Source organism: Nestor notabilis, unplaced genomic scaffold (genome assembly GCF_000696875.1).
Source record: "Nestor notabilis isolate BGI_N333 unplaced genomic scaffold, ASM69687v1 scaffold35513, whole genome shotgun sequence".
Lineage (NCBI taxonomy): Eukaryota > Metazoa > Chordata > Aves > Psittaciformes > Psittacidae > Nestor > Nestor notabilis.
The window spans coordinates 1-26,153 of NW_009923959.1; the positions used below are offsets into that span (position 1 = coordinate 1).

At 37.5% G+C, this 26,153-nt stretch overlaps 1 protein-coding gene across 1 annotated transcript; it reads left to right on the forward strand.

Moving 5' to 3' along the window:
• Positions 1–347: 347 nt before the first annotated feature.
• Positions 348–25,984, forward strand: LOC104404059 (rho guanine nucleotide exchange factor 10-like; the record flags this gene model as incomplete). The annotated part of the gene is made up of 7 exons (XM_010012406.1): positions 348–434; positions 1,855–2,078; positions 2,349–2,506; positions 11,854–11,996; positions 16,634–16,808; positions 23,455–23,577; positions 25,470–25,984. Coding segments are annotated over 7 exons (1,425 nt in total), but the record flags the coding sequence as incomplete, so codon positions are not given.
• Positions 25,985–26,153: the final 169 nt, after the last annotated feature.

Genomic DNA, 26,153 nt, shown 5'->3' on the forward strand with positions numbered 1-26,153 from the left:
TATTTTTAAAATGAAAAATTTTAAAATCAAGAACTAAAAAGAATTTATTTTTTTAATTTTAAAATTTAATTAGTTAATAATAGGTGATAGTCCAGAAGGGGAGACACAGGCAGGCTCATGATACATTTCAGCCTTATATGTAAAAGGACACCGCAGAAGGGAAGTATGTGGTGGCTGAGATGAGAAGTAACAGACTAATGATTATGGCAAGGATGATGTTAGGTTGGGTTGGTTCTTGCCTTTTGTGATTCTTTTATATGCTTAAATGCTTTAGTTAATTACAAACTAAATTGGGCAGAAACAGGCACATCTTCTTAATGTGGGGACTGCTTTCTTTTCCTTTGAAGATTGAATGTGCTGCTTATAATCCTGAACCATACCTCTCTGGAGAAACGGAGTCAGATTCCTGTGCCGTGGAACATGGTTTTCTTTGGGTAAGTGTAATCTTTAAACACTAAAAAGGGGCAGTCTTCTGTTCCTCTGAGTTGGTTTTTGTGGCTCTCCACAATATATGGATCTGAAATAAATTTTGGACTGGGTTTTTTTTTCCCCATTTTGTTTGCTTGAAGATGGACTTCTATAAAGGATATCTAGTAGTTTTGTCCGTGTGACCTCCCTGTTCTCTGTAGGGTGTCACTTATGTGTGTGAGGCTTATTAGTGTGGCACAGAGCGAATCCCAAAGTGCTGAGCACGTTCAGAAATGAGTTATGTGCTAATTTATAATGAGGGCTGCTAAAACCTATATGAGCTCACACTGTCCTATTGTCTGTTTTCATGTTTTAAAAATGCTTTAGCCATAAATAATCTGTTTAAGCCTGTACACAGGAAAAACAAACCTATTCTGGCGTATTGTTACAGCCTCCAATATGCAGATATTCCAGCAAAGTGAAATAGCCAACACTTTAAAAAAAACCAAACAAACAAACCCTAATGATTTCAGTAGCTTTTCTTGTTACTACAATACTAAAATTTTAAGGGAACTCTTGTGAAATAAAAGTAGAATTTAGAAATAGTTTTTGTCAGTGGTCTTTTTCATGTTGATTCATTTTGCTTTATTTGTAAACAGTCATCACAACTATATGCCAATAAAATCTTTCTGCTACCACAAAATGTTCTTTCTTTCTTTTTGCTATGTGTTCTCATTTCATATAAACATAAAGAGTTCTTATATAAAAACACTGTTGCTTGGACAGAGGGTTTTTTTATTGGTTGGTTTTGTGATTTGTTGTTTTTTGTTGGTTTTTTTTTTTTACTTTCTCCAGATCTCTAAAATGTACAGATATGTGGACATATTATGATACTTAGTTCTGGATCAGGAAGAAATTTAGGACTCTGTTTCAGCAACTTTACGAAAGGGTTTATGTTAATCCCTTTTTCTGTTGGGACAGAGCGTTTATTTGTAGACCTGCTACTGTGCAAAGGACAGGCCTCAGCTATATTATTTAAGAGTCTGAGATAACTTAGAACACTGGTTATTAAAATAATATATTACAGTTACTTATTATAATTGCATTACATTATGTATATGCATGAGTCAGACATAGACTAGGCCATAATACTGCTTCTTTCAGAGAAGAACTGGTTTTGTGACTATACAGGGGAATTTTGTGTATATCATGTTTTGGTGTTTTGACGTCTCTTGTGTTTGCGCTGAGTTATTGATTTTTTTTTTTTTATGTCTTAATGCAGGAAAAATCATATTCACACATGTAACTTGAGATGCATTCCTCAATTAACATTCCAGTCATTCCTTCTTGTTAATGCTTATCTTCCTGAAGACAAGTATCAGTCTTAGTCATGATTTGTATTTTTATTTTTATGTTCTTTATTTTTCTTTCCTCTATCCAATTCAGATTGGCAGTTGTACTAATCAAATGGGCCAGATTGCAATAGTCTCATTTCAAAGCTCCAGCCCCAAGGTTATTGAGTGCTTCAATGTGGAATCACGGATTCTCTGCATGGTCTACATACCAGAGGAGGAGAAACTGAAAGAGCAAAATAAGGCTCTAGACCCAGAAAATGTTCTTGCAAAAACTTCTAATGTGCCTACTATTTGCCTTGGCATGGAAGAAGGAAGGTAATTCTTACTTTTAGTGTATGGTGTATGATTTATTCATTAGGTTCAGTATTTTATAGCAAAACTGTGTGAGATACTTCCAAGAAAATGTTTTCTTTTTAAAAAAGTATCTGTGTGATACCCAGTGACCTCAATTTATCCTTTCCATCTAAATCAAGGATTTTTTTCCCCCACCAATATTTTATTCTAAACCTCTTTTATGCATATTCGGATAAGAATTAAATAAAACATCATTTTACAAGTTTATTTTTTCTTGCTTCTTTTTAATAGTATTTCTATTTACAAAAGTTGCCAAGGCTCAAAGAAAATTCGACTCCAGCACTTCTTCACTCCTGAGAAATCAACTGTTATGAGCTTAACATGTACGTCTCAATACTTGTTTGCTGGCTTGGTGAATGGAAACATTTCAATCTACACAAAAGCAGAAGGTAACGTAGTGATACCATTTGATAGCATCCTGAGGAACTCACATGTCTTGTGTATTTTGGCAGAAGTAGTTTCCCACTATTACGTTTTCTGAAAATTCTCTGTAAAACTGCTGTACTAAGGTTACTACACATTTTAGTACTTCTGAAAAGACTTGTTTTCTCTTTTTGAAGGACAGTAGAAAGTTTGATACTCTTCCCACTTTTACCATATGATGCATATGAAAACTGATTTGCACTCCTTAAAGCCTAAGGTCTTCAGTGTTACAAGAGTCCAGAAGTTATGATAAGAGACAGTATGTACTGTATTTTACACAGCACAATGCTAATTCCACTGGACTACCCAGTATCAGTGTTTATGAAAGACAAAAATTACATGTGAGTGGAGATTCCTGTATATCTCATTTGAATTGACAATTCCATTTTTACTGTTCTGATAGAAGCCTTTCCTATGTATGTGGCTCATGCATTTCACAGTAGGAGTCCTTTTTCCATTAACAACACAGTTGGTACTGTTGTTATTTAGTATTATTTTGTATCTGGCTAAGTAATTGGCTAAAATTATTTGAGTAAAGGAGAATCCATGTAATACTTCTGTACCAGAACTGTATTTTCCAGAGCTTGTTTGTACGCTTGTCTGTGTACTTCCAGTGTATCTCACTAACTTTCCTGCAGTACCAAATACATGTATAGTTAGTTCAAAATCAGCAAGGCTTTAATCAAAGTTTGAAACCTGAGTGTTTAAATGAGATGTTATCAGAGAGACACCTAACCTTTTAAAGTACAGAGCCAGCAGAGATCTGGTGTATCTTATTAGCATGAGCTGCATAACAATGGTTGTCATACTTCTGTAATGAAGTGGGCCCTGTAAACAGCACAGTTTTATATGAGTGGCACAATACCAGTTCCTTTTAATTAATTTTTTTTTTTAACACTGTATAGTAACTGTTTCTTTGTTTTGGAGACACAGGAGTGAGGCCTTGATCCTACTCTTATAACATCATTTTTGATGTTTCAGTTTCTGTATGTACCTGGGTAGGATAGTAAAGTGAATCTGTCCTCCTGTCTGACGGGGGCTGGTGTATTTAAGCTGTTTGAAGACTGCAATTGCTGTCATTCAACTTCTTGAGAAAAGACCACTCTAAAACCACAAGTGGCATCCTTGGCAGTATAGGTAAGAAAGGATGCATGGGTTGCATATCTACAGAGGATGTTAAGAATGGGGCAGAGCTGTTAACCAGACTGAATTACATTATGAGCTGGTGTTTTGTGCAGCTAAATATTCATCAAGTGCGATAGGCTCTATTTCAGGATTGCTGAAGCTCTGAGATGGGAAACAGACATTCATGTTTTTCTGACTCGTCTTGTAGTCCCTTTGCTTACAGTTTGGTCTGCCTGTGTTATTTCAGTTCCACATGCCTCATGACAGTTGTGTAAATCAGCTGTTCCTATGTTAGCATTGATATTCCTTAGAGGTGGCTGTGGTGTTCATGTGAGACAGTGAGCCCTGGAGGGGTGTTTTTATGATCACTGACCTATTTTACTAAACAAAGGAGTCCCAAGCGGTCAAACGGGAAGAAGGGGGAATGCAGCCTCCAGAGAGTTTTGTGCAATTCATCAGGGTCACCTTCTGTTCTACAGAGGGGTTACTTTCCAGCCATGCCCGTCAACTTGGTTTTTGGACTATCAGGATAAAGGAAATTAAGGAAAGACTTGGAAGTGAATGTGAAATATGGTCACTGTATTACAAGGATTCTTTATTTGGAGCCTGAGAAGGATAAATGCTATGGGATGCACAGGTGGAATGGCTGTGCAGCCTCTGTGGGACTCCATGAATGAAAAGGGGTAATCTTTCTTCTAGGATGAAAATCCACCTTGCGGTCTCTAATAGAGTTGTGATCCTTGTGTCTCCCTCTCTGGGCAGAAAGTGTAGTTGATCAATGATGCCTTTATGTATGTAGTCGAAGACCCATGGCTTCTGTCATTTGGTTTCAGTACCCAAATAGCTCCAATTCCTCCTGTTTTCTGATAGCTCAATGCATTTAAATATCCAGCTTGTTTGCAAACAGCAAGTGCTTTCTTCTGACTGTCTTCACAAGAGAACTTCGTCAGATCAACAGCTACTAGAGTGCTGACTGCAGAAAGTCTTGACTTGAAGTGATTTAAAATGGAAACTGGGAAGAGTGTCTAGTAAACTGAGGAATACGTGCTGTGTTAGAGGGAGAGTTGAAGGTGCACAGTGATATTTCCTCCTTTATGGAGGGTAGTTATACTGAGACACCTCTTTATCTCTGTGTTTTGACTTACGAGTTAAAAAGTACTTAAGCCTGAATATATTTGAATATAAATTAAAGGAAAAAGTGCAAATTTCACAGAAAGACTAGGATGTAGGTCAGCTAATATATTAATCCTAAAAATAGGAGCCCTGATAATTATCCTTAATAGTTCTTAATTTTATGTGGGCAAGAAGACTAGTTTGAGGAATGGTGAAACAGCTAATGCATTAAATGTTATATATAGGAATGGTGGTGATGCTGGTTGTAAAGTTTCTGACACCTTGTGCGTTGGGAACTTGTTACATTGCTATTAACTCTTGCACAATTAACCAGTCTGAAATACTGTGTATTAATATTTGCCTCAGGCTGAATTATTAGGAATATTTCCAGGCAAAACACTTCTAGAAGATGTTAAGGAAAAAGTAATTGTACTCGTTTTGTTTGAAAAACATAACAAAACCCCTTTGTGATGATAGCAGACAGCTCAGCAGATGTGTTTTCTGAGTGATGTAATAGCAGAAAAGGTCAGTGCATGTTTGACTTCCATTCACAAAAGTATCTTAGGAAAGGGAAATCACAATCTTTATATAATATAGATGTAATGTTCCTGTAGTTAGTCCCAGCTACTTCCTTTCTTCTATATGCTGATATACATTTCCTTTCCATAAAGTCCTGTAGAGAGTGTATAGAGGAACAGGAAAAAGAAAATAAAAACTCAGCATGATTGTGACAAGAATAAAGATGTCAATAGTTTCAGAAAGAGTTTGGTTAAGACCAGAGAACAGATGCACAAAAAAGGCATGTTGCTTTGATTGCAATAGCTATCTTTCAGCACTTTTGGTATGAGTAGCCTTTCACTCGTGCGTAGAGCACCTGCAGCGAGTCCTTGCACATTCACCCCTAGAATTAAATTCACAGTGCTTGGCATGCTCAGTGATCTTTCCCCTTAGCTCAGCACTGGTGAGGCTACACTTGGGTTGTTGAGTCCAGTTTCTGGGCTCCTCAGTGTAAGAGACATGGTTATACTGGAGAGAGTCCAGCACAGGGCCATTCCAGTGATAAAGGGACTGGAGCACTCTCCAGTGATGACAGGCTAAGAAAGCTGGGGCTGTTCAGCCTGGAGAAGAGAAAGATCATAGGAATCTCGTTAGTGTCCGTAAATATCTGAAAGGAGAGTGGAAAGAGGATGGACCTAGGGTGTCTTCAGTGGTGTCTAGTGACAGGACCAGAAACAGTGAGCACAACCTGAAACACAGGGGGGTCCTTCTGAACATCAGGAAATACTTTTTCACTGCGCAGGTGACCAAACCAGGAGCAGGTTGCCTAGAGAGATTGTGGAGTCTCCATCAGAGGATTAATAAAAAGGAAAAGGACCAAAACTGAAAGGAAATTAAGTCGTAAGGGGAAAACAGTTACAACAGTGAAGGGGTAGTAGCTCAGTTCATTAGCAAGATACCTCGATCCATTTGGCAAGACAACTGTGTACTTTGGCTGATGTGGAAAAGGAGGAATATGTGGAATGTAAAGCACTGATGTCAAACTTCAGAGCTTGGGTGGATCCATGCACGGTTCCAGCGTATCTGAGGAGTGTGGTTGTGGCATGCGATTCACCGCTTAAAGTAGACATGGTGAGGGCTGTTGCTGTGAAAAGTAAGGAATGGCATTAAGCTCCTAGAGAGAGGACTACTGCGGTGATACTGAAACAGAAATAAATACTCTTGTCTTGACTGTGTAATCACTGTTAACAGTAACACCTAATACTTGTTACCCGAAGTATGTTGACATTGCTGTTGGTTTTGTTTATGTAGCTCATGCTGGAACTTCCAGCACCACCCTCTTTACAATTTTAAGTAGAGCTCTGTCAGCTGTTTAGCATGAAGACTTTTTCGAATATGTAGGATAAAATTACTATATGCATGTATAGCACAGGAATTCCTAGTTACACCTTGTTTACAAGAGCAGACCTGAGTGTCTCTTTTCCAAGCGATTAGAAATGTGCTAAACTTTTTACTTCTGTAACTACCATCTTACTCCTCAACAGTGCTGGTTCATGTGCCATGTGATGGAAAAAACGTTTGTGCTCCACTGCACAAATTAACCAACAACCACTGTTCCCAGGGCTGTGTTGGCAGCTCTGTTGAAAACATCAATAGCACTGCTAAGCAAGAGAGGGAACTACCAACAAAAAAAGCATGTTTGGTTCAGCTCAATTGAAAGCATAAAAGAAAATTACTACAAACTTTAAGAAGATTTTGACAGATAAACTATATTTTATTAGGTTATCAGACTTCAGAACACCATCAAATATTTAAAATACTGAATATTAATAAAACATTCTAAACAATGATAAACTTTTAAATATTTTTTTGTAAAATAATATTCTTTTCCTTCATTGAGTTTTATGGAAGCAAACCGCAGAAAGATAAATATCCAACATTCTGTCCTATGAAATGAGCAAATGAACATTGTTTTAAAACTTTTCCTCTCTGATTAAATTTGAGTGACTAGAAGGATAATTGATTTTTCTAAAATTCATAAAAATCACAAGACTAATAACAAAATGCATTCATGGAAATAATGTCCTTATTCTTTAAAGTCTTAGAAATATTTTATAAACATAAGATACCTTACTTTGTCTGATACAAGCATTGCAAGATACTGTTCAACACTGGGGTATAAACTATGACATATAGCTGTTGGAGAGCTAGAACTTGCAAAGAGTGCCACAAATGGCGGCATGACACAGATCTGATTGTGCATTGGCATAATAGCGCTTAAAAACTGTGTTCTTATGTTTTAAATATTTATCTAATAACCAAATATCAGAAGCTATGACATCTTATTTCTAGAAGCCCCTAGAACTGTTTTCGTATTTGACCCTGTTCTCAGGTTTTGTAGATACATCTCATTCCTGCAAATAGCTGTACCCACAATTCATATAGATGCCTATATTCTGTTACATTCATGTTATAGAAACTGCCAGAGATTGTCATGTCCTGTGTACTAGGCATTTGTTGTATCTTTAGTAAGAGCCTGTACCTTCTTTGATGTGGACAGGTTAAGATCTCAGTCAACTAAAACTTGCAAACAACGTTTATGTGTTATTACTTGTATGAACTTTTCTAACAAAACAGAAGAAAACCCCTATCTCTTCTCCTGCTGTTTCCTTTGTGTTTCCACCAGTGTCAGGCTTCAATCTTCTATTTGTTCAGGCTGCAGATTACTGATTTTTTTTTTTTTTTTCCCCTGCATATAGACTAGCCTCTGGTTATAGGATATGTGTGCTGCATATTGCATCTCATTCAGTATCTATATGCTTAGAAAACTTTATCGTCTATGGCTTTTAAGCATTCTAGAAACAATGATGACCATAAAATCTATGCTTATTTAGAGAACACAAGGCATCAGTTGCACAGAATTTTAAGACAAGCCACACTTCTGTGGGCTCTCCTGTAGGTATTCTCCAGCCAGGTCTCCAGGAGCCACATTATATACATCTCCATTGCTTATTTTTCTTTTACTCAATTCCTTCTTTTCAGAAAATACTTTGCTTGGCTCCTTGCACTGGCTTTGTCCTATTGCATGCCTTGAGATTTTGTTAGCAAAAGTTTTATCTTAGCTACTATTCTTGCTTCTTTTCTTTTTTCTTCAATCAGTAACTAACTGAGGATTTATAACATCAAACGAAACTGTTCCGTATCTTTTGCAAGTGCTGCACCTAATTTTAAATGCATAGATAGTGCCAGTTGTTGAACCTGCTTACATAAGTATATCTTGAATCTCCAGGTGTTTACACAAGTAGAATAGAGATAATACTTCTTTTCACTTAGATTTTTAGAAGCAATGAACTTTGTGTCAGACACATAACATGAAATGGCCAACACCAAACATGAAGTCTGTGCAGGCAGGTATTGAATAGGGTCTGCTGAGAGCTGAAAAGAGAGGTGGAAGAGTATTATGTTTTCTTAAAAGTGTGATTTTTGTAGTCTTGGATCAACTTGTGAACTAGACACAGACTTGCTAAGTAGTTTTGATAATGGGTGATAAAAGCCTTGGTCAGCAACATGAAGTTGCAGTCTTGCATTTAGTTAGCAGCTGGGGTTAAAGTGTTCACTGAAGTATGCTGGATTACCAGGCTTAATCCCCTGCCTTGCTTGAGAGGATTTGTACTTGTGCTGCCACAAAATAAGAGGAGAGAGATGCACAGTGCTTAATTTCTCCTCCTGGTGCCATTCCACTTTGTATAATTAATTAAGCATTCACTGAGGCAGGGACCAGAACACAGCTGACCTGTCGTTTAAATACTGCCCTAATTACCAGCCTAGAGAATTCCACCCTTCACCCCCCCCAGCCCTTTTCACCCCCTCATCTGTCTCAGATGCTGTCTGATCTGGAAGACAGCAACATTTGCAGGAAGAAATAAAAAATATTACAGAATAGCCTTATCTTATGGCTAGGGTGTCTGGGTATCTTCGGATTTTTCCAGAACTGATATATCAAGTGGGATTGCAGTTTCTTTGCATGAAGTCATGGTGACATGAAAGACAGATCTCTATCTCACCTTTTTCGTTACGTCCAATCCCACTGAAATCCCACTGAAAGCTAACTTGATTAAGTGGTCTGCTAACAGCACCAACAGAATATGGTTCTGTGTGAAATGAGTTTTGATATATATATTTGTTGAATCAAATATTTATAATACTGATAGCATTCATAACATTGGTAATATTGAACTCGCCTTCTGACCTTGCAGTGTTGTTTTAGGATTTGTATTTTGCAGTCAATGTCCACCTGACATCGTTACTAATTTTCCTTCTTACTCAAAACTATTGCATATGCTAGATAATACTTTTAAATAAGACTCAGTCAAAATTAACGACATGGCCTAATGCTCAGCTGTCTGAGGAACTGCAATGAAGTTGAGGGCATAAAGATCCAGGTTAAAAAAAAAATAAATTTAGATGCTTGAAATTAAATTTAAGTAAAATTTAAGTCTTGAGTCCACGGCTGGGATCCTGAAAATCGTTATTCACCTGTCACTTCAGTATCAGCTATATTTTATGTATAGATTTATGTATAGCTTGATGGTATTTAAGAGAAAGATCTGGGCGAGTTCCATTAATGTTTAGTTTTGAGGGGTTTTTTTTTTGTTCTGTACATGAATGTGGTGTTCAGTGTGAAAATACAAATTTATCTTTCAGAAAAATCTTTATCCTGCCCAAGAAACAGTAAGAATATACCATAATTATGCTGGGTTTATCCCTCAAAAGGAAACGAGGGTGCTATGTACTAGATGCAGTTACAACTTCTGCAGTCATCCTGACTTTGTTAAGTTATGCTACACACATGCACGCAGCTCTGCTCTCTGAAGGCTTTGTACTGAACTGCCTACAGTGGTTACAGCATTTATAGAGTATGGGCAGCCTCCACTTAAGAATTTGAGGATAATGTGGTTGCTAGCAAATGAAAACTTGTCAGAAGTTTCTTTATTACTAATGGTACATATGAGTCATGAAGAATACCGAGTGACTTTGAGATTGCTGGGAGAGTCTCAGGCTAGTAACTAGAAACACTCTTCTTACTTGCAAACTAAAATCATGAAAATTATTTGGATGGCCTGAAACTCAATGTCATTTTTACAAAGATGCTTTCAGAAGAGAGCCACATCCTGAGAATGACTCAGCAAAGGTTGTATCATAAAGATGGCAGAAGCAATGAGAAGTGCTCCAGAGCTGAGGCTTCTCATTATTGTTGTTGCTGCTGTGATTGTGAAGCAGAAAACTTCATACCCCTTTGCCTAAGCAGATAATAAAAGATGCACTTGTAATCAGGGGAGAAAGAAAAAACCCTTCTACTTAAGTGCTTGTCTAAAGACCTTGGTCTCGTGCATCAAAATTTAAGCAGTTACTGAGTTGAAACCAGTATTGATAGAAAACTTTCTCCAGCTTACTCAGGTAGAAAGTTTTTAAGTGAGGAAATAGGGCCTACTTTATCTCAATGTAAAAACAGATACATCAACAGATTTTGGTGATATTACTAAAGTATAGTGGATAGAAACGCAGTCTTTGAGACCTTATGCTAATGAGTGCTTACAGTAGAGATAAACTAAAAGTATTAAAATTATTATTAACATATTTAGTCTGTCAAGCTGTATGTATAAAAGACACAGCTACAACTATTCAAGAAGACCATGTTGCTAGCTCCTAAATTTTGGAGAGAAACAACCTGCTAATCCTTGTTCAAAGACGTGGCAAGTGAGAGTGACCAGTGGTAAAAGGTGGTGTGCAGGTTTTACCAAGTCTTTGAATAATTCATTGTGCCACATACACATGCCATAATTTAATTTGGATCTGCCAAATACAGTCCACAGAAAACACTGTGGGTTATAGTTACAGGGAAGGAAAAAAAAAAAAGGCAGGAAAAGTGAAGATATGGTGCAAAATTAAGTTTCAATTTCTGGTTGGGTTTTTTTAGTTTTGTTTGGGTTTTTTTTTTTTTCCTTTTATTTTTTTTTTTTTTTTTTTTTTTTTTTTTTTTTTTTTACTCCATCTTAAATGAAGAATCTAGTAGCAGGAAGTCCATTCCATCCATGTGCTTTTAGAATCCTCTGAGCTCATTAAAATCGCCAGTAAAAGTCTTGCTGGCTACTTTTCACATGAAAGATGATTCTGTCCTAGTTAGAAGTTGATCCAACTTGAAACAGGTCAGTTGTGAGCTCCTGAGTGGGGGAAAATCATATCAGCCATGGCTTTCTAACTGTATTTTCCCTGGAAAGGAAAGCAGTGGTATCAGAACAGTAATGTGGATTTCTTGTTTATTAATTAATCCAGATAAAATTGGTTCAGTAACAAATGCATGAGTGTTTGGCTTTGTTTTTACTCCTTAATGTTGTATTACCCATACCTAGTTACCATGGAAGCTAAAATTAAACGTACATAAAGAACAGTGTTGCTTGAAGTTACAGCTTGCAGAGATTGGAACAGTAGGTAGGCTTGAGAGACAGTGTTTTCAAAACTGTTTTAAAACAAAGATTACCATTTTGTTGTGAATAACCTTTCTTCTTTTTTATTGAAGATGGCACTTGGAACACGGAACCTCAGAAGATAGTTAAACTGGGGGTTCTGCCTGTTAGAAGTCTGCTTGTGATGGAGGAGACCATTTGGGCTGCATGTGGTGGGCAAATATTTATAATCAGCACTGTGACACATTCCATAGAGGTAAACACTTTTAAACTCATTGTTCATATACTGTGCTACTGAGTATAAGTGGTAAATTTTAAATTTTAAAATCTATGTAAGAAGCTTTATGATTCACAAAGCTTTTAATGAAAAATAGTTTCAGTTCTGTTAAATCTCACTCCCCGCAGTTTGAAATTCTGCCATAGTGTTCTCTGCTGATGGCTCATTAGATCTAGGTTTGCTTCTATTTTCCCCTAGGTTTCCAAAAGGTGCTTGGAACTCGTGGAGTATTTGGGGCAAGAGGTTCACTTAAAAATGAGATCTGAGGAAAGGCAGGAAAGAAGTGGGTGGCTGTAGGAATTCCTGTTAATTCCAGAAGGTTTAATTAAGAGATTGCATTTATGTAGTTAGATGTTGCTTGTACCTTGTGATGATTTCACAGTACATTTCTTCAGGGTTTTGCTTCTCAGTAGCCTACAAAAATTTGCTTTGTGTAAGGATGTTTCCCCATGAATAATCATGAAAAAATCAGCTTTTCTGGAAGGACAGAAGTGTTAAGGATACAAGCTCATAGTTGTGGCCACATTTTGCAGCAAATGTTAAGCCCTCATTTCTGTTAAAACTGAAATGAGCCTCTACCAAAAGAATGTCTTAGTGGTCTAAAGTTTAGAGTTAATGAAATGTTAGGAATTAAGCCTCTCTTCAACCTACAGTACAGTTACACTGAGTTGCTTGGTGTTTACAGCCATGAAGTTCTTTCAAACAGGAGTTGTGATGAGCTCACAGCCTCCTTCTTTGTGTGCTTTGTTGCTGCTTTTTTGTTTCATTGATGATCGTGTTTTCTCCCAACAATTGTCTATTTGGTACAATTGATTCTGTGAGTCATTGTCATGGGTTTGCAGGGAAATAGCTAACATCCTGATTTCTCTGTCTTTATCTGTGCTTTCTGAGTGGTTTGTTTCATCAAGTAGATGCTCAAAACATGTATATTCCTACTTTGTTTTTCTTTAAGGCTTGTTTTGTTGATAATTTGAATGGCATGATGGTAAGACTTTGGGAAGAGTGAAGTGGATAGGTGCTTGAAACAGACTTACTAGCTTTGTTGGGGGGGCTGGATAGCTGCTGGGACACCTGGTTACTGTCCTACTGACTTGGATGATGAATTTCTGATTCTTACAAAGAAATACATAGTAACAGTAGGAGATTGCAGCCAGATTGTTCCTGTATGAGGTGGTCACATACAGCCAGATCTATGTAAATAAGTTTGGCAATTCTGGCCTAATTCTATCACAAAGCTCTTCCTAGATCAGGTGGGAAGGCTGCAGTTTGGGCTGGGCTGTTTTGGCACAGGTTTGGTTTTTGTTTTTTAAGACTGGCTGAGGGTCATCTTTTTTTATTCCATAACAGATTTGGAATCCCATGTATTAGGTTTGGATGTTACTCACTTTTCCTGCTTTTTATCTCCTCTGATCTGGTTAAGGCTCTCAATTCACTTGTTTTAATGATATGTTACTGTACGAGAATGTTTTAGGAAATGTCTTTTATTGGCACAGTGCCCCAAACTGGCACAATGCCTCAATCTCCTTGGCAAGGCACATGAGAGAAACACATGAATTGCTGTTATATCTTCACTCTTTCTGTGAAGAACAAATTAGTCCTTAGTCTTGACCCTAGATCTGACAGTTGTATTGCTGTTTGGTACTGAGCTTGATCCGGTAGTGGTCTCTATTCCTGTAGACCCTTATGTTCTGCAAAGGCAGTATGAGTTTGTTTAAAAACAACAGAAAATGCCAGAGTATTAAACAGAATAAAGCCACCAATTGAATGGCATTCCATCCTCGTTTGTTTTGTCTTGTTTTTAAAACTTGGCTAACTATACATGAGCTACTCTGAAATGTTCAGTTGAATAAACAAAACAAATGAAACCCCCTATAACATAAGTGTACATTGCCTGAGCACTGTAACTTTCTTTTAAAGTAGTAGAAGTCATTTGGTTTACCTTGTGGACAGTGGTACCATTATACATCTCTCATGAAGCTTGAGAAATCGTGATTTAGTTCTTGGCGCAGCTGTTTGGTGCAATCAAGCACCCCCTCAAAAGAAAAACTCCAGCTATTCCCAGCACTGCTGAAACAATAGTGAGCTGTGTGGGGCTGTGCTGCTGGGCAGGCGGGCTGCGGAATCCAGAACATCTTCTGCATCTCCCCTGTTGCTATAGAGTTTGAATGAGACAGCCTGAGGGGGAAAAAGCTGGGCTCTGACTAGAGAGGAATGTAGGTATGAAAACTAGAGAGAAAGGAAAAATTAAGTTGTGGGGTTTTTTTGTTTTGTTTTTGTTTTTTTGTTTTTTTTTTTTAATAAAGGGAATAAGACATTTTTGTTCCTTTGTATCTGTGTTTCTTGTTATGAGAAGAAAACGAATGAAGAAAAAGGCCAGATACTGGTTTTCAGACTGACATGTAATTGAAACATGTTAAAGTTATCCTTCATACAAAAACTTGTGCTTTTGTAAAAACGCATACAGGTTTGGCATATGTTCCTGCTCCATTTTGGAAGACCCTTTGAATGAGAAGAATAGTTCTTTTTCCATGCTTCTTGTGGTGTTGACAGTTTTACTTTAAATGTGTCTACGTGTTTCAGCAGACAGCTGTACAATGGCAGGACAGACTAAGTGGGAGTATAATGAGTTGGCTGATAAATTGGAATGTGACAAAAATGCATGTACAAGTTGTTTACAGTGGCACCAACAGAATTGTCAGCTGTGGTCAGAGCACTCCAGAAGGTATTCATTTCTTAGGATCTGCTTCGTTTTTCTTCTAGTTTCACACAGTGCAAGTTGCTGGTCAGGTTCACTCAGTGGCCTTGGATCTGTCCCTGAGAAGTTTTCAAAAGTCAGTTGGTCATCATTGTAGGGATGTACAAGTCTGTAAACAGATGTTATTCTTTTAAAAGCTTTTTTGCAATGCTAAAGGATTTTCATCCTTTTGCAAGAGTATCAGGAAATTTAGTCAGAAGAGCTGTTACTGGCTTTGAAAGATGTTGTTCATGGCTGAGTTCTGTTGAATAAATTGTATGATTTTTAAATTATGTATATCATGTGGTAAAGAATGAGGAAAACAGTGAATATAAATGTGCCCACCAGATGTGCTTACCTTGCATTCTTCCGTGGTGTTATTCAGAGAGTCAAAAAGTAATATAGTAACACTCAAAATTTGAACCATTGCCTAATAGCTGAAGAGAAACTTTTCTGTTCATTTACTAAAACCTGAACATATGCAGAGTACTGTTAACAGATGAAAAGAAAAAAAAAATCCCCGTATTTTTAAACAGCCACTTTCTCAGTGGAAAGTACTAATTTATGGAGTAATAAAGCATGAAAAGAATATTAAGTGCCTACTAAGTATAACGTCAAAAGTTACACTTCGTGGAAGCTTATCTCTGATCTTAGCCTGGTTGTTGAATTTAGATGGAGAATTTGAATGGTGTATCTATAGCCCTAATACACTCAAAACATAGCTGTCTTAGGCTAAGAGCTTATCCTGAGCAACATGTAATACAGATTTTGATGCAGAATGACCAAATGTAAATCTGAATTGCAATGTATAGAAAATTTAGGTGTACTTTATGTAGTGTGAATATTAGAGCAGATATTTAGTTTCATAACGCTTAGAGATTTCTGTCCAAGGAACAGTGTCATTTATTTAGCCAAGGAACTTCTATGTGTATCATCATAGCTCTCTGTATTTGATAATAGCTGGCACAACATTAAAAGGCTATGTTTAACTTCAGAGGCAGTTTACTTTCAAGACAAAACTGGGGAAAAAAATCCCTACTTCTTGTTAATAATTAAGGAACTTTACTACAGCTCTATCTTGCACGTTAACAGGGACATGTAGAAAGGTTTTGGCCTTTGTGGAGCCATACGGAAGGCAGTAGATCAAGGAAAACATCTATCCTCAAAGTCTTGTGTTACCTTCAGAAGGAGGATATTGTTGCTTCTAATGAGAAGCATCAATATTTTGAAGGACAGAAAAAAACCCTCAAACTAATACTTAGAAACTCAGAAGTGTCTGAGCCAAAACACAAGCCATGGTATTAAGGCTCATATTGTTATGTACATAGGTGAGCAAATAACTGTGTTTATATTGATAAACGATCTACTTTCTGAAAATGATTTTTGCTTGATTCTATTATCCTTGTTCTGAAAAGACCACCTAACAGAACAGAAGAAATTTTTTTACTATTTAAGAGGAGCTCTGCTGTAGATAAACGTAACATATTAGGAAAAAATCTGCCCACTCATCTGTACCTCATCTGTGGAAGTTTTCCCAAAGGATTATCAATAAAGAAATAAAAACGCCTTTTAAGTCTGAGCTGTTGCAGGCTTGCCAGCCCCTACCATATAATAATTTGAATAATTACAGTATCTAAGTTATTGTGAAGTCACTCTGTCTTTACATTGAGCATCCTTCCATTCTAATGATGACGTATCTTCAAAAAAGGGTAACATGAAAATTAAAACATCATATGCAGCAGTCAAAATGTATCCTGAGCAGAGGACGCATGTCCTTGGTATGGAGGACAGAGATACAATGCATGCAGTAAAGAGCTGATAAAGAAGGTTGAACGATACTGTTCAGCTCCTTCTCCCCCCAGAGTCATTGTTTTTCTTACAGAGCCATTTTGAAGCTCATCAAGAGGAAGGGATGGTTATCTCTCACATGGCTGTTGCTGGAGTGGGAATCTGGATTGCCTTCACATCTGGATCTACGCTTCGCCTGTTCCACACTGAGACACTGAAACACCTCCAGGATGTTAACATTGCCACGCCTGTTCACAATATGTTACCAGGTAGCTGAATCACATCATGTGATAACATTTTTGTTTTGTCTTTATCACTGTCCTCCAGTGTTGTAGATTAGGCCAGAATCAGAAGGTCCATCTAGGACTTTGAGTCTGATAACTGTCTCATGACTATTTGCTTTAGTAAATCACAGCCTGTTGCCTGACCAGAAGAGCAGTGTGTGCAGTGATCTGGTTGATTAGCAGCTCTTCTCCTCAGATGTTGTAAATGGTGGCAGTGCTAGCAGAAGGGACAAACAGAAGAGTGATGCTGGCATGGCTGAGCATGAGGACTCCATGAGATGACAGTGGTTCTCTCTCTTTCTCCCTGCTTACAGACTGCAGAGGACTGAGCTGCTGCAGTTCTTATGGGCAGTGTGTTCAGCAGCTTTATGACTTTGTTTCTAACAGAAGCCAGTACTTCACACACTGAGATTATATTCTTACAACAGTTAGGTATAACTCTTGCATCAAAAGTGCTTCACATCCTCAGCCTTTAACTTCTTTTCATGTTTTCTTTCAGAGGGCATTAGCTTTGCAATAAGCTCTATTTTAAATTGTGTCCATTCATATCATGTTCTAGACAGGGTGTTTTTTACATGTGCTGTTTGACTGTAGCTCCAAAGCTGAACAGCAGCAAAGGGCCCTCCTTCAAATAGGTAATTTGGTTAAATTCATCAGTTACGCAAAGAAATCAAAATCAGTTGTAAAAAGATTAACTTCAAGTATGTTCTGCTGTTTATAGCGGGGGGGGGGGGGGGGGTGTAAAAAGGGGGTGTTGATAGCGGGGGGGGGGGGAGAGACTGAAATAGGGCCTCCCTTAAACATTTTCGGCATATAAAAACGTAAAAAAAATTAGCTTTAATGTTCATCGCCATGGTGATAAAATTGCTGATGTAACATACCATCTTCTTTAAAAAAAAAGTTTTAGCTAACTATATCTCCTTGGTGTCACTCTTACCCGTTTTAGTTCCTTTTTTTTATTTCCTCAGTGTCTTTACAAACTTCCATGAATGGAAATGGAAATTTATTTCAGGAGTAGAACATTATTGCAACAAACGTTCCAAGGGAGAATCCATTCTAAAAATTAAATTAATTTGAATTATTTCAAAGCAGCTCTTGGGGCTGTTTGTATGATCCCAACAGTGCTGCAACAACAAAAGCTAAAAGTCAGAGAGAGGAGTAGATTTACATAATAAAGCAGCAGTAAGGACCTTTTGTAACTAAAAGCGGCCAAAGAATAAATCAAGGTCTCTCTATAGTGTATCCTGAGAATAAAAAAAAAAAAAGAAATCAAAAAACCCCAAAGTGAAACAGAAAAGGAATTAGATAGGCATGTATTTATAAGGTACGTATTTGTCTTTACTGAGGACTTACAGGACTTTTGGTTTTAAAGGAAACAGCTCTGATAGTTTTCTGAAATCCAACAGGAATTCTTTAATATGAAAAAATAAGACAAAAACTCAACTGGTATCAAAATGAAAGAGAAGAAATAGGTGTCAAAATATTGCTAAGATTCTGAAAAGGGTCAGATTTGGATACAACTCCAAAAAAGCTGGATTTATTTGGCTAAGATTTTAGTAGTGACAACAATATGTCATCTTGGCTTGATAGGCTACCTGGAGATGTCATTTGTGTCTTCACTTAAAACAATGTAAATAAGAGGAGCGTCACTCGATGAAGTTAATGAAATTATTTTGTAGTTATACAGTAGAAATAAAAGAAAAAAAATACTGTTGCTATCAGGAATGGTTACTGTGAATTGCAACGCTGTATTTAAAGGATAACTGTACTAGCTAATTAAGATAGAGGAGTAGGAGGTTCTAATAACCTTAGTAACGAGTTCTTGGAGCATTAGATTTTCCCAGTTTTGTTCTTAGGAGAAGACTGCTTTAAATACCACTGTCTGCTATCCGTGTTGTAGAGGAGAGAAAGGAATTTTCCTCTCCTCTTTTGAGGAAGACAATCCTGCAGCAGTGCACAGGACAGAATCACAGGGGAATGAAGTGTAAGGGAAATGGCATAGAGTGTGATTGTCCTTAAAATTTGGCAAGGTTTAGTAATGCAAAAAGCAGGCTGTGTCTGGCAGAATCTTTTATCTGCTGGATGTAACTTTGTAAATCTGTGGCAGTCTACTTATGAAGAATGAATCTGGAAGGGCTGTTGCTTTCTGGAGTTATGGGAAGTTTGTGTGTAGGAATGCAGGACTGGAAATTAAACCAGCATCCTGGAGGCAACTGTGGAGGTAGCCATTTAGTCCAGAGCAGTCTGCAGTACCTTTACTTCATATATCATCAGAAATACTAATAATGTATAAGAAGCTTGTGTTCTATAACAAAACAGCAAAAAAGAACAAATGCTATATGAGAAAGGAAGAGAACGTTTGAAAGAGCAGTGTCATCATTATAGGTCCAGGTAACTATTTATTTTACTATTTAGTAAACAACAGTGCAAGTGGCCCAAGCACAGCTCTGTTAGCTGAACAGAGGGCATACTGAGCAGCAGAAAAAACCCCAAATCTGTTAACTTTTGAAGTCAAATATATCCACTTCATTAATCATAGAATCATAGAATAGTTAGGGTTGGAAAGGACCTTAAGATCATCTAGTTCCAACCGCCCTGCCATGGGCAGGGACACGTTGCGCTAAACCACGTTGCCCAAGGCTCTGTCCAGCCTGGCCTTGAACACCACCAGGATTGGAGCATTCACAACTTCCTTGGGCAACCTATTCCAGTGCCTCACCACCCTCACTGTAAAGAACTTCTTCCTTAGATCTAACCTGAACTTCCCCTGTTTAAGTTTGAAGCCATTACCCCTTGTCCTACCACTACAGTCCCTAATGAAGAGTCCCTCCCCAGCATCCTTATAAGCCCCCTTCATTTGCAAAGCAAGTTTATGCTTAGTATTTGTGATCTTTCGTGGTCTGTAGTTGAAATCTCTCCAAAGGCAGCTTTTTGCAGCCTTTATCACAGCTTGCATCAAAACCAAAATCATGCTGTATGTGAATAGACTGCCCACTTGTTTTTTTTCATAGTCACATTCAATATTTCTTACTCAAGAACATCCTTGAACACATTTTTCCTTTCAGCTTTAAAAGAGTTTGTCTTTTTTTTTAAAGGTTACTGTGACCTTGATACATGTCATTTCGTTGGTCGTGTGGATAATGACAGGTTACTTGTTCAACAAAGAGGTCATTTCCGCTGAAGCTGCTGTATTCTGTTTATATCCATATATCCCCTAATGGCATGTGTGTTTCCTGGAAACAGATGAGAAAGACAAAGAAAATAAAGAAGTATCATTTCCTCTCTGCAGAAAACAAACTCTACTTTGAGGCTTACAGCTTGCTTTTGTCCCCACCCCACCAGGTGCCAGACCATAAAATGCAGTGGTTTTATGATTTTACTGCTGGGAAACAATAAAAATATTGGGGGAAACTTTAGGTCAGCCCAATCTATCTGTACAGTAGGCTTATTTTTTTTTTTATAGTAAGAGCAGCATGGTCATATAAGAGGGTATGCACCAGTATGCTTTTGCACCTACTTAGGGTTGCCTTCAGAAGATCTATATGGGAACACATGAGGATTACCCAGTCTAGTGGTGGTTGTAATTGAGACCTGAGAAAGGTGAGCACAGAGCTGAATATAGGCAATAAAGCCATTTGTCCATGTATAAGCATAATTGCTGGCTTCATTCTTCATAAAGTTCTTCTGGTCAGATTATTTACAGGGTTTAACAGCTCTGTCTGCATTGGGACAGTGTGATCTAAAAGGCGTCCTTTAAAGATTAGAGTATTAGATTAGTTTTGGCATCTATGTTTATCATTTTCCCTTTCTGTTAATTTCTGTGCTTACTGAATAATGCATTCAAGAGAATTGGGTTTACTTGTTTTTTCCTTCTTGAATTTGAAATATATCAAAAAGTCACAAAAAACCCAAACAAAAGAATATGATTTCAAACCTTGGCTAGCAGATAAATAAGTATTTTAAATTAGTATTATTTCAGGGGTTTTTTAATATAAATATTTTATTTATTTATTTTAGTTGTTACATGCTATTTCAAAGTATATTTTCAGATGCAGATGTTTCCTGCTTTTCCAGGATTTCAAAGCAGGCGGTTTTCCTTTTGACCTCACCATAGATAGTTCATGCTTGTGGTTATACTCAGTGCTTAAGATTCTAAGTTGCTGGCTGATAATTTGCTGGTTTCACCTATGGAAACAGTCATGCATATTACTAGTTTTCCCTGGTAAAAATTACAGGTTAGAAGTTGCTGTAGGGTTAGAGTATGAAATCATGCATATTATTTTACATTTCAAATGCCTAAAAAGGCATTAAAGATCTATTGTTTTAAAATGTGAGCATCTTTCTTCTGTGTTGGGTTTGAGAGGAAACAGTACAATTGGAGCTTTTGATAAAAGCTTAAAAATTGTACTTTAGTATCTGTTTGTAGTTTGCAAAACAAGCTTTAAGTGAAATGGAGGGAGATTAAGGTAACCTGCAGTTACTTTGCACTTGCTGTGGCACTGGTTGTGGTAGAGGACTTGCATGTTTACATGTTTTGAGCAAGCCTGAGCTCTAAATTGTGGAATTCAAATACCAATTTTTGAAAACTCCAGTACACAGAAGTATTTGAGCATGACAGTTTGAACTTCTTTTGTGCTGAAGGAGTGCCTTTGTGTGCTTTGTTTTGGAAACTAGATTAATCCTATTAATATCTTAAAAAAAAAAAAAAAAACCTCAAAAAATCCAAACTCCTCTTTCCCCAAAAAAACCCACCCAAAAACCAAACAAAAAACCGCAAACACCCCCACAACTAAAAAACCCCACACCACACCAAAAAACCACCACCAAAACCAAACCAACCAACCAAAAGACCCCATCAAAAAGCAAACTCCAAGCTTCAAAAAGTGTGTAATTTACTATAGACAAAGACCATCCATGACTGTTTAGCTGAGGAGGGATGATGCAGTCCTACCAGCGTAAACACATACAGTTTATGGAAAACAGCATAGGTGTCTGAAAGCCTGCGTGAGCAGATGGAGCCTCTTCAGCTTACTTGTACTTGTTACACCTGATGAGGGTGACTTAATCATCATGCCTTTAGGGTATTTTAGGATGTGGGTCTGGGTAGACAAAGCTGGGATTCCAAGTCTGGCCCTACATGTGCATTTTACAACACACCATAGCTGGGTCAATTGTGAAGTCCTGTGAGGAAAGACTTGACCTGGTCTGCCTTCTGCTTTCCAGTTGAGTGCTTTGGGCTTCAGTCAAGCCACTCCTTCCCTGCTTTCCCACTGGGTCTGTGATTCATATATTCCTGGATGTGAATTGGCTTAGCTTCAAGGGATGAGATGGAAAATGCATTTACTTGTGATACACCATAATTAAGGTCCTTTTCCAAAGTGTGGAACATGTGGGTTCATCCAAGTTATATCAGATGTGGAATCCAAATTCCCTACTTACTGATGAAGTGATTAACAACTTGAAAGCTGTGATGAAGATCAGAATGACTGCTCTCTTGCATGTAAAGTTAATCATAAACCCAAGAACACGTAGGGTTTGAAGCTGGAGAATTCCAGCAGAGTTTAAATGCTCTTCCACATAAACTTAGACCATGGCAAAGGTTTGGGCAAGCCGTAGTTTCCATTTCTGAAACTCGTCAAGGCCATTTTGAAAATCTGTCTACACTGAATCAAACATATTTAGTAAACATTGCAAGCAAAAACTTTGTTTTCATTAGGAAAATAGCAATCCTATAAATAACATATTGTAGAAAATTGTAGAATCAATAGAACAATTTTGATTGGAAATTACTCTGGGGTTCATCTCATCCATCCTTCTTGAAGCAGGCCTTATTAGATCTGGTTGTTCAAGGACTTGTCCAACCAAAGTTTTAATATCTTTGGATAGGATGGAAATTCCACAACCTCTGAGCAACTTGTTGCAGTGTTTGACCACCCTTATGATGAAGCTTTTCCCTATTTACAATCCAAATTTCCCACATTCCAAATTTGATCTGTCTTATCTGATCACTGTGCACATCTGAATGGAATCTGACTCTGTCTTCTGTGCACCCTCCCGTCACATAGGTGCGACAACATTTTTTTTTAACCTCTCTTTGTACACTATGTGCTCCATTCTCCTCACCTTGGTTGCCTTCCACTGGGCTTCTTCCAATATGCCAATGCCATTCTTGTATGGGGGACCCAAACTCAAACAGGGGACACAGCACTTCTGGTACAGTTTCACAGAATAAAAACTAGGAGAAAAAGTAATTGTGAGCAGGTTTGAGTCTTGAGTATAGTGCGTTATGGCAACATATTGTTGAGTACTGTGAAGTGAAATGCCTTTCAGTTTTATTACCGAGAATATAAAAACACAGTCTATTCATAAAAGCATATTTGTAAAGATAATCTATGTCTACTTTTAGATACTGTGGTTTAGACATTTAGGACAGAATGTTTCAGAAGTTTAATAGTATTTAAATTGTGATGTATGTAAAGTTTTAATACCACAATCCAGCAAAGTATTTGCCTTTTTGATGAGTGCTTTGCTGAATGAGAAGATAGAGCTGATTGTGTGTGTGTCTGAAGTGACTTTGATCTAGGCAAAGATGATTGCTCTAAAGTAACAAAACATTCTCTGAACTCTGCAGGGCAGCAACGTGTTTCTGTGACCAGCCTCCTGGTGTGCCATGGCTTACTGATGGTTGGAACAAACCTGGGTATAATAGTAGCGTTACCAGTGCCACGCTTACAGGGGATTCCCAAAGTAACCGGTGAGTGAAATTTTCAGACAGATTAAGTCCAGTGGGTTTATACTGAAGATTTTTCTCTTCTGTCAGTAGTTTAAGCGAACCTGCCAAATTGTCTGCATTGTTTAGATATATATCTGAGCTTTGTGATGAAATTATATCTGTTGTTCTTCCTGAGCTTTACAGTATATCCATAGACTTGTCTAGTTTTGTCTCAGTTGTTTGAGCCGGGACAACTGTTTTTCTTTAGGGCATAAGAATAGGATAGGCATTAATCCTGCTGGAGTACAGTCAAATGTATGGGGATGAGAAGAGAATGCAAGCAATCTTTCTTCCAAAATTGGGGGAAATAGATGCATTGGGTTTAGAGACATAGATGCTGAAAACATAGTATGTTGTCTGACTCTTTATTCAGTAAATTGATTTGGTGCCTTTTCTCCCCAAACAGGAGATCTGGAATATATGAGAATATATCTTTCATTTTTATGACAATTATCAAGACTTTCATGTTTTGGAAAGTTGAGTTACTTACCTATTACCCCCTTGGAAATACAAATGCATGAATACTGCTGTATGACTTTGCAAATGTTTAAGATACTAGGAGAAGCAAGATCTTAGAAGTATGTTTAGTAGGGGCTTTGCCCCGGTGTTTTGGATGTTTTGGGTTCACAGTTCTGCTCGAGATTCTGCACTGTTGGAGGGAAGCTGGCAGATTGAGGCAAGCTGTTTGCAAGTTCCTTGGGAAGGGAGGGAGCTTATGTAACTTTGCAAAATGAGAACTAAATCCTCTGTGTTCAGCAAAATACGCAGCAATAATCCAGTATAACACAGGATAAACGTGGAACCTATGTTAGGTGAAAATAAATGCAATACAAGAAAGTACATAGTTGTGGAATCACAAAATCTCTCATTTTAGTCTTCCATTTTCTGTTTTCATTATTGTGGTTTAGATCATTTGTATGTTCTTGCATTTATTTTGGATCAAGATTTGTCAGATTTGTCAGATCCAGCAATGTTACATTTAGAGATCTATTTTTGCAGTCTTTGATACTGTATTTGGAATTTGAAATGAAAAATTGTGACTTTTTCCAGTTCTGCTTCCAATAGTGATAATTCATCTTTATATCATTGCACTTTCTATAAAAGCAGGATATGTTTTATTACATCCTGGAACGTGTTAGGGAGTTAGGGATGGACAGAGTGATTTGTAGGGTTGTGGTTTTTTTCCCTTTGATAGCCTAGCTCTTTTCCATATTGTAGCTTTTTGTAGAATCCCACTTTTTTTTTTCCCCTTCTTTTTTTGCTGTAAAAGCCACACATACTGATATTTACTGTAGCTTCTGAATTTGGCCATACACAATTTGTAAATCTTCTTTGTACCACAAACATCCCACTGTTTAAATACTTTTTTTTTTTTTTTTTTTTTTTTTTTTTGGTAAATGGGGGAAAATAATTTTTTGGTCATTTCCTTATGAATCTGCCATGGTAACAAGACAACCATTCAGAGGATGGGTTCTAATTCCTGCTATATAGTGTGGAGGGGTTTCTTACAGTGAAACAGGTGTTCCTCCTCTATTCTGGAGAGGAACAGAGGTACAAGAGGATTAATTGAAAAACACGGATTACCGGAGAAAACTCAGTGTTACATTTGTGAGAGCAGAGCACAAAGGTAAGTCAAATTTATAACGCCATCTTTCAGGTGATTTATTAGTACAGTCCTAAATCACTTGTGGTACATTAGATTACTTTTTTGTGCTTTTCTTTTTCCTGTAAATTGTGTACACATAAGGCAAAAGACAGACTAGATGATAAAATAGGGTTTTAAGAGTTATGCTATTCTAAGCGAATTTCATTAATCATGGTGAAACACTGTGCTAAAAAAATGTTCTTTAATTGTCTTTTTCTTTTGGCTTCAGGAAGAGGAATAGTGTCATATCATGCACACAACGGCCCAGTCAAGTTTCTTGTAACAGCTGCATCTATAAACAAGAAGAACAGAAATAAATTGCGGAACAGCCTGCCTCCTGGCTCAAAACCTAAAGACGACGACCAAAAGAACGTTTTGCACAATGAAAGACCAGGCTCTTCCCTTAGTAACACCCATGACACTGCAATTTGGCTGGGGGGTTCAGTAGGATCCATTGCACAAAAAAGTGACTTGTCATCATCTTCTGGATCCCTTACTTTGTCTCACGGATCAAGTTCCCTAGAACATAGGCCAGAAGACAGTAACATTTACGAGCTTTTGAAAGATCAAAATATCTCATTTAAAAGTAAAAGACAGAGATCCAAAAAAATGAAATCAAGTTCAGTATTAGTCATTTCTGGTGGCCAAGGACACAGAAGAGTGAACAAGAAGACCAAGCAGCAGCGACAAGATGAACTAGTGTCTTCAGTAATGGTCTGGCAAATACCACTATTAAATATCTAACTGAACCAAATCCAAGACACCTTCTGCTATTAAAAAATTCTGATGTCCTTTCACAGCAGATGCCAGCGTAGGACCCAAATGGATAGACTTCGTGCACCTGGGAGCAATTTCAATAGGCTGTGATCACAGGATTAAGAGTTGCAAGACAGTCTTCACATATTTATAATGT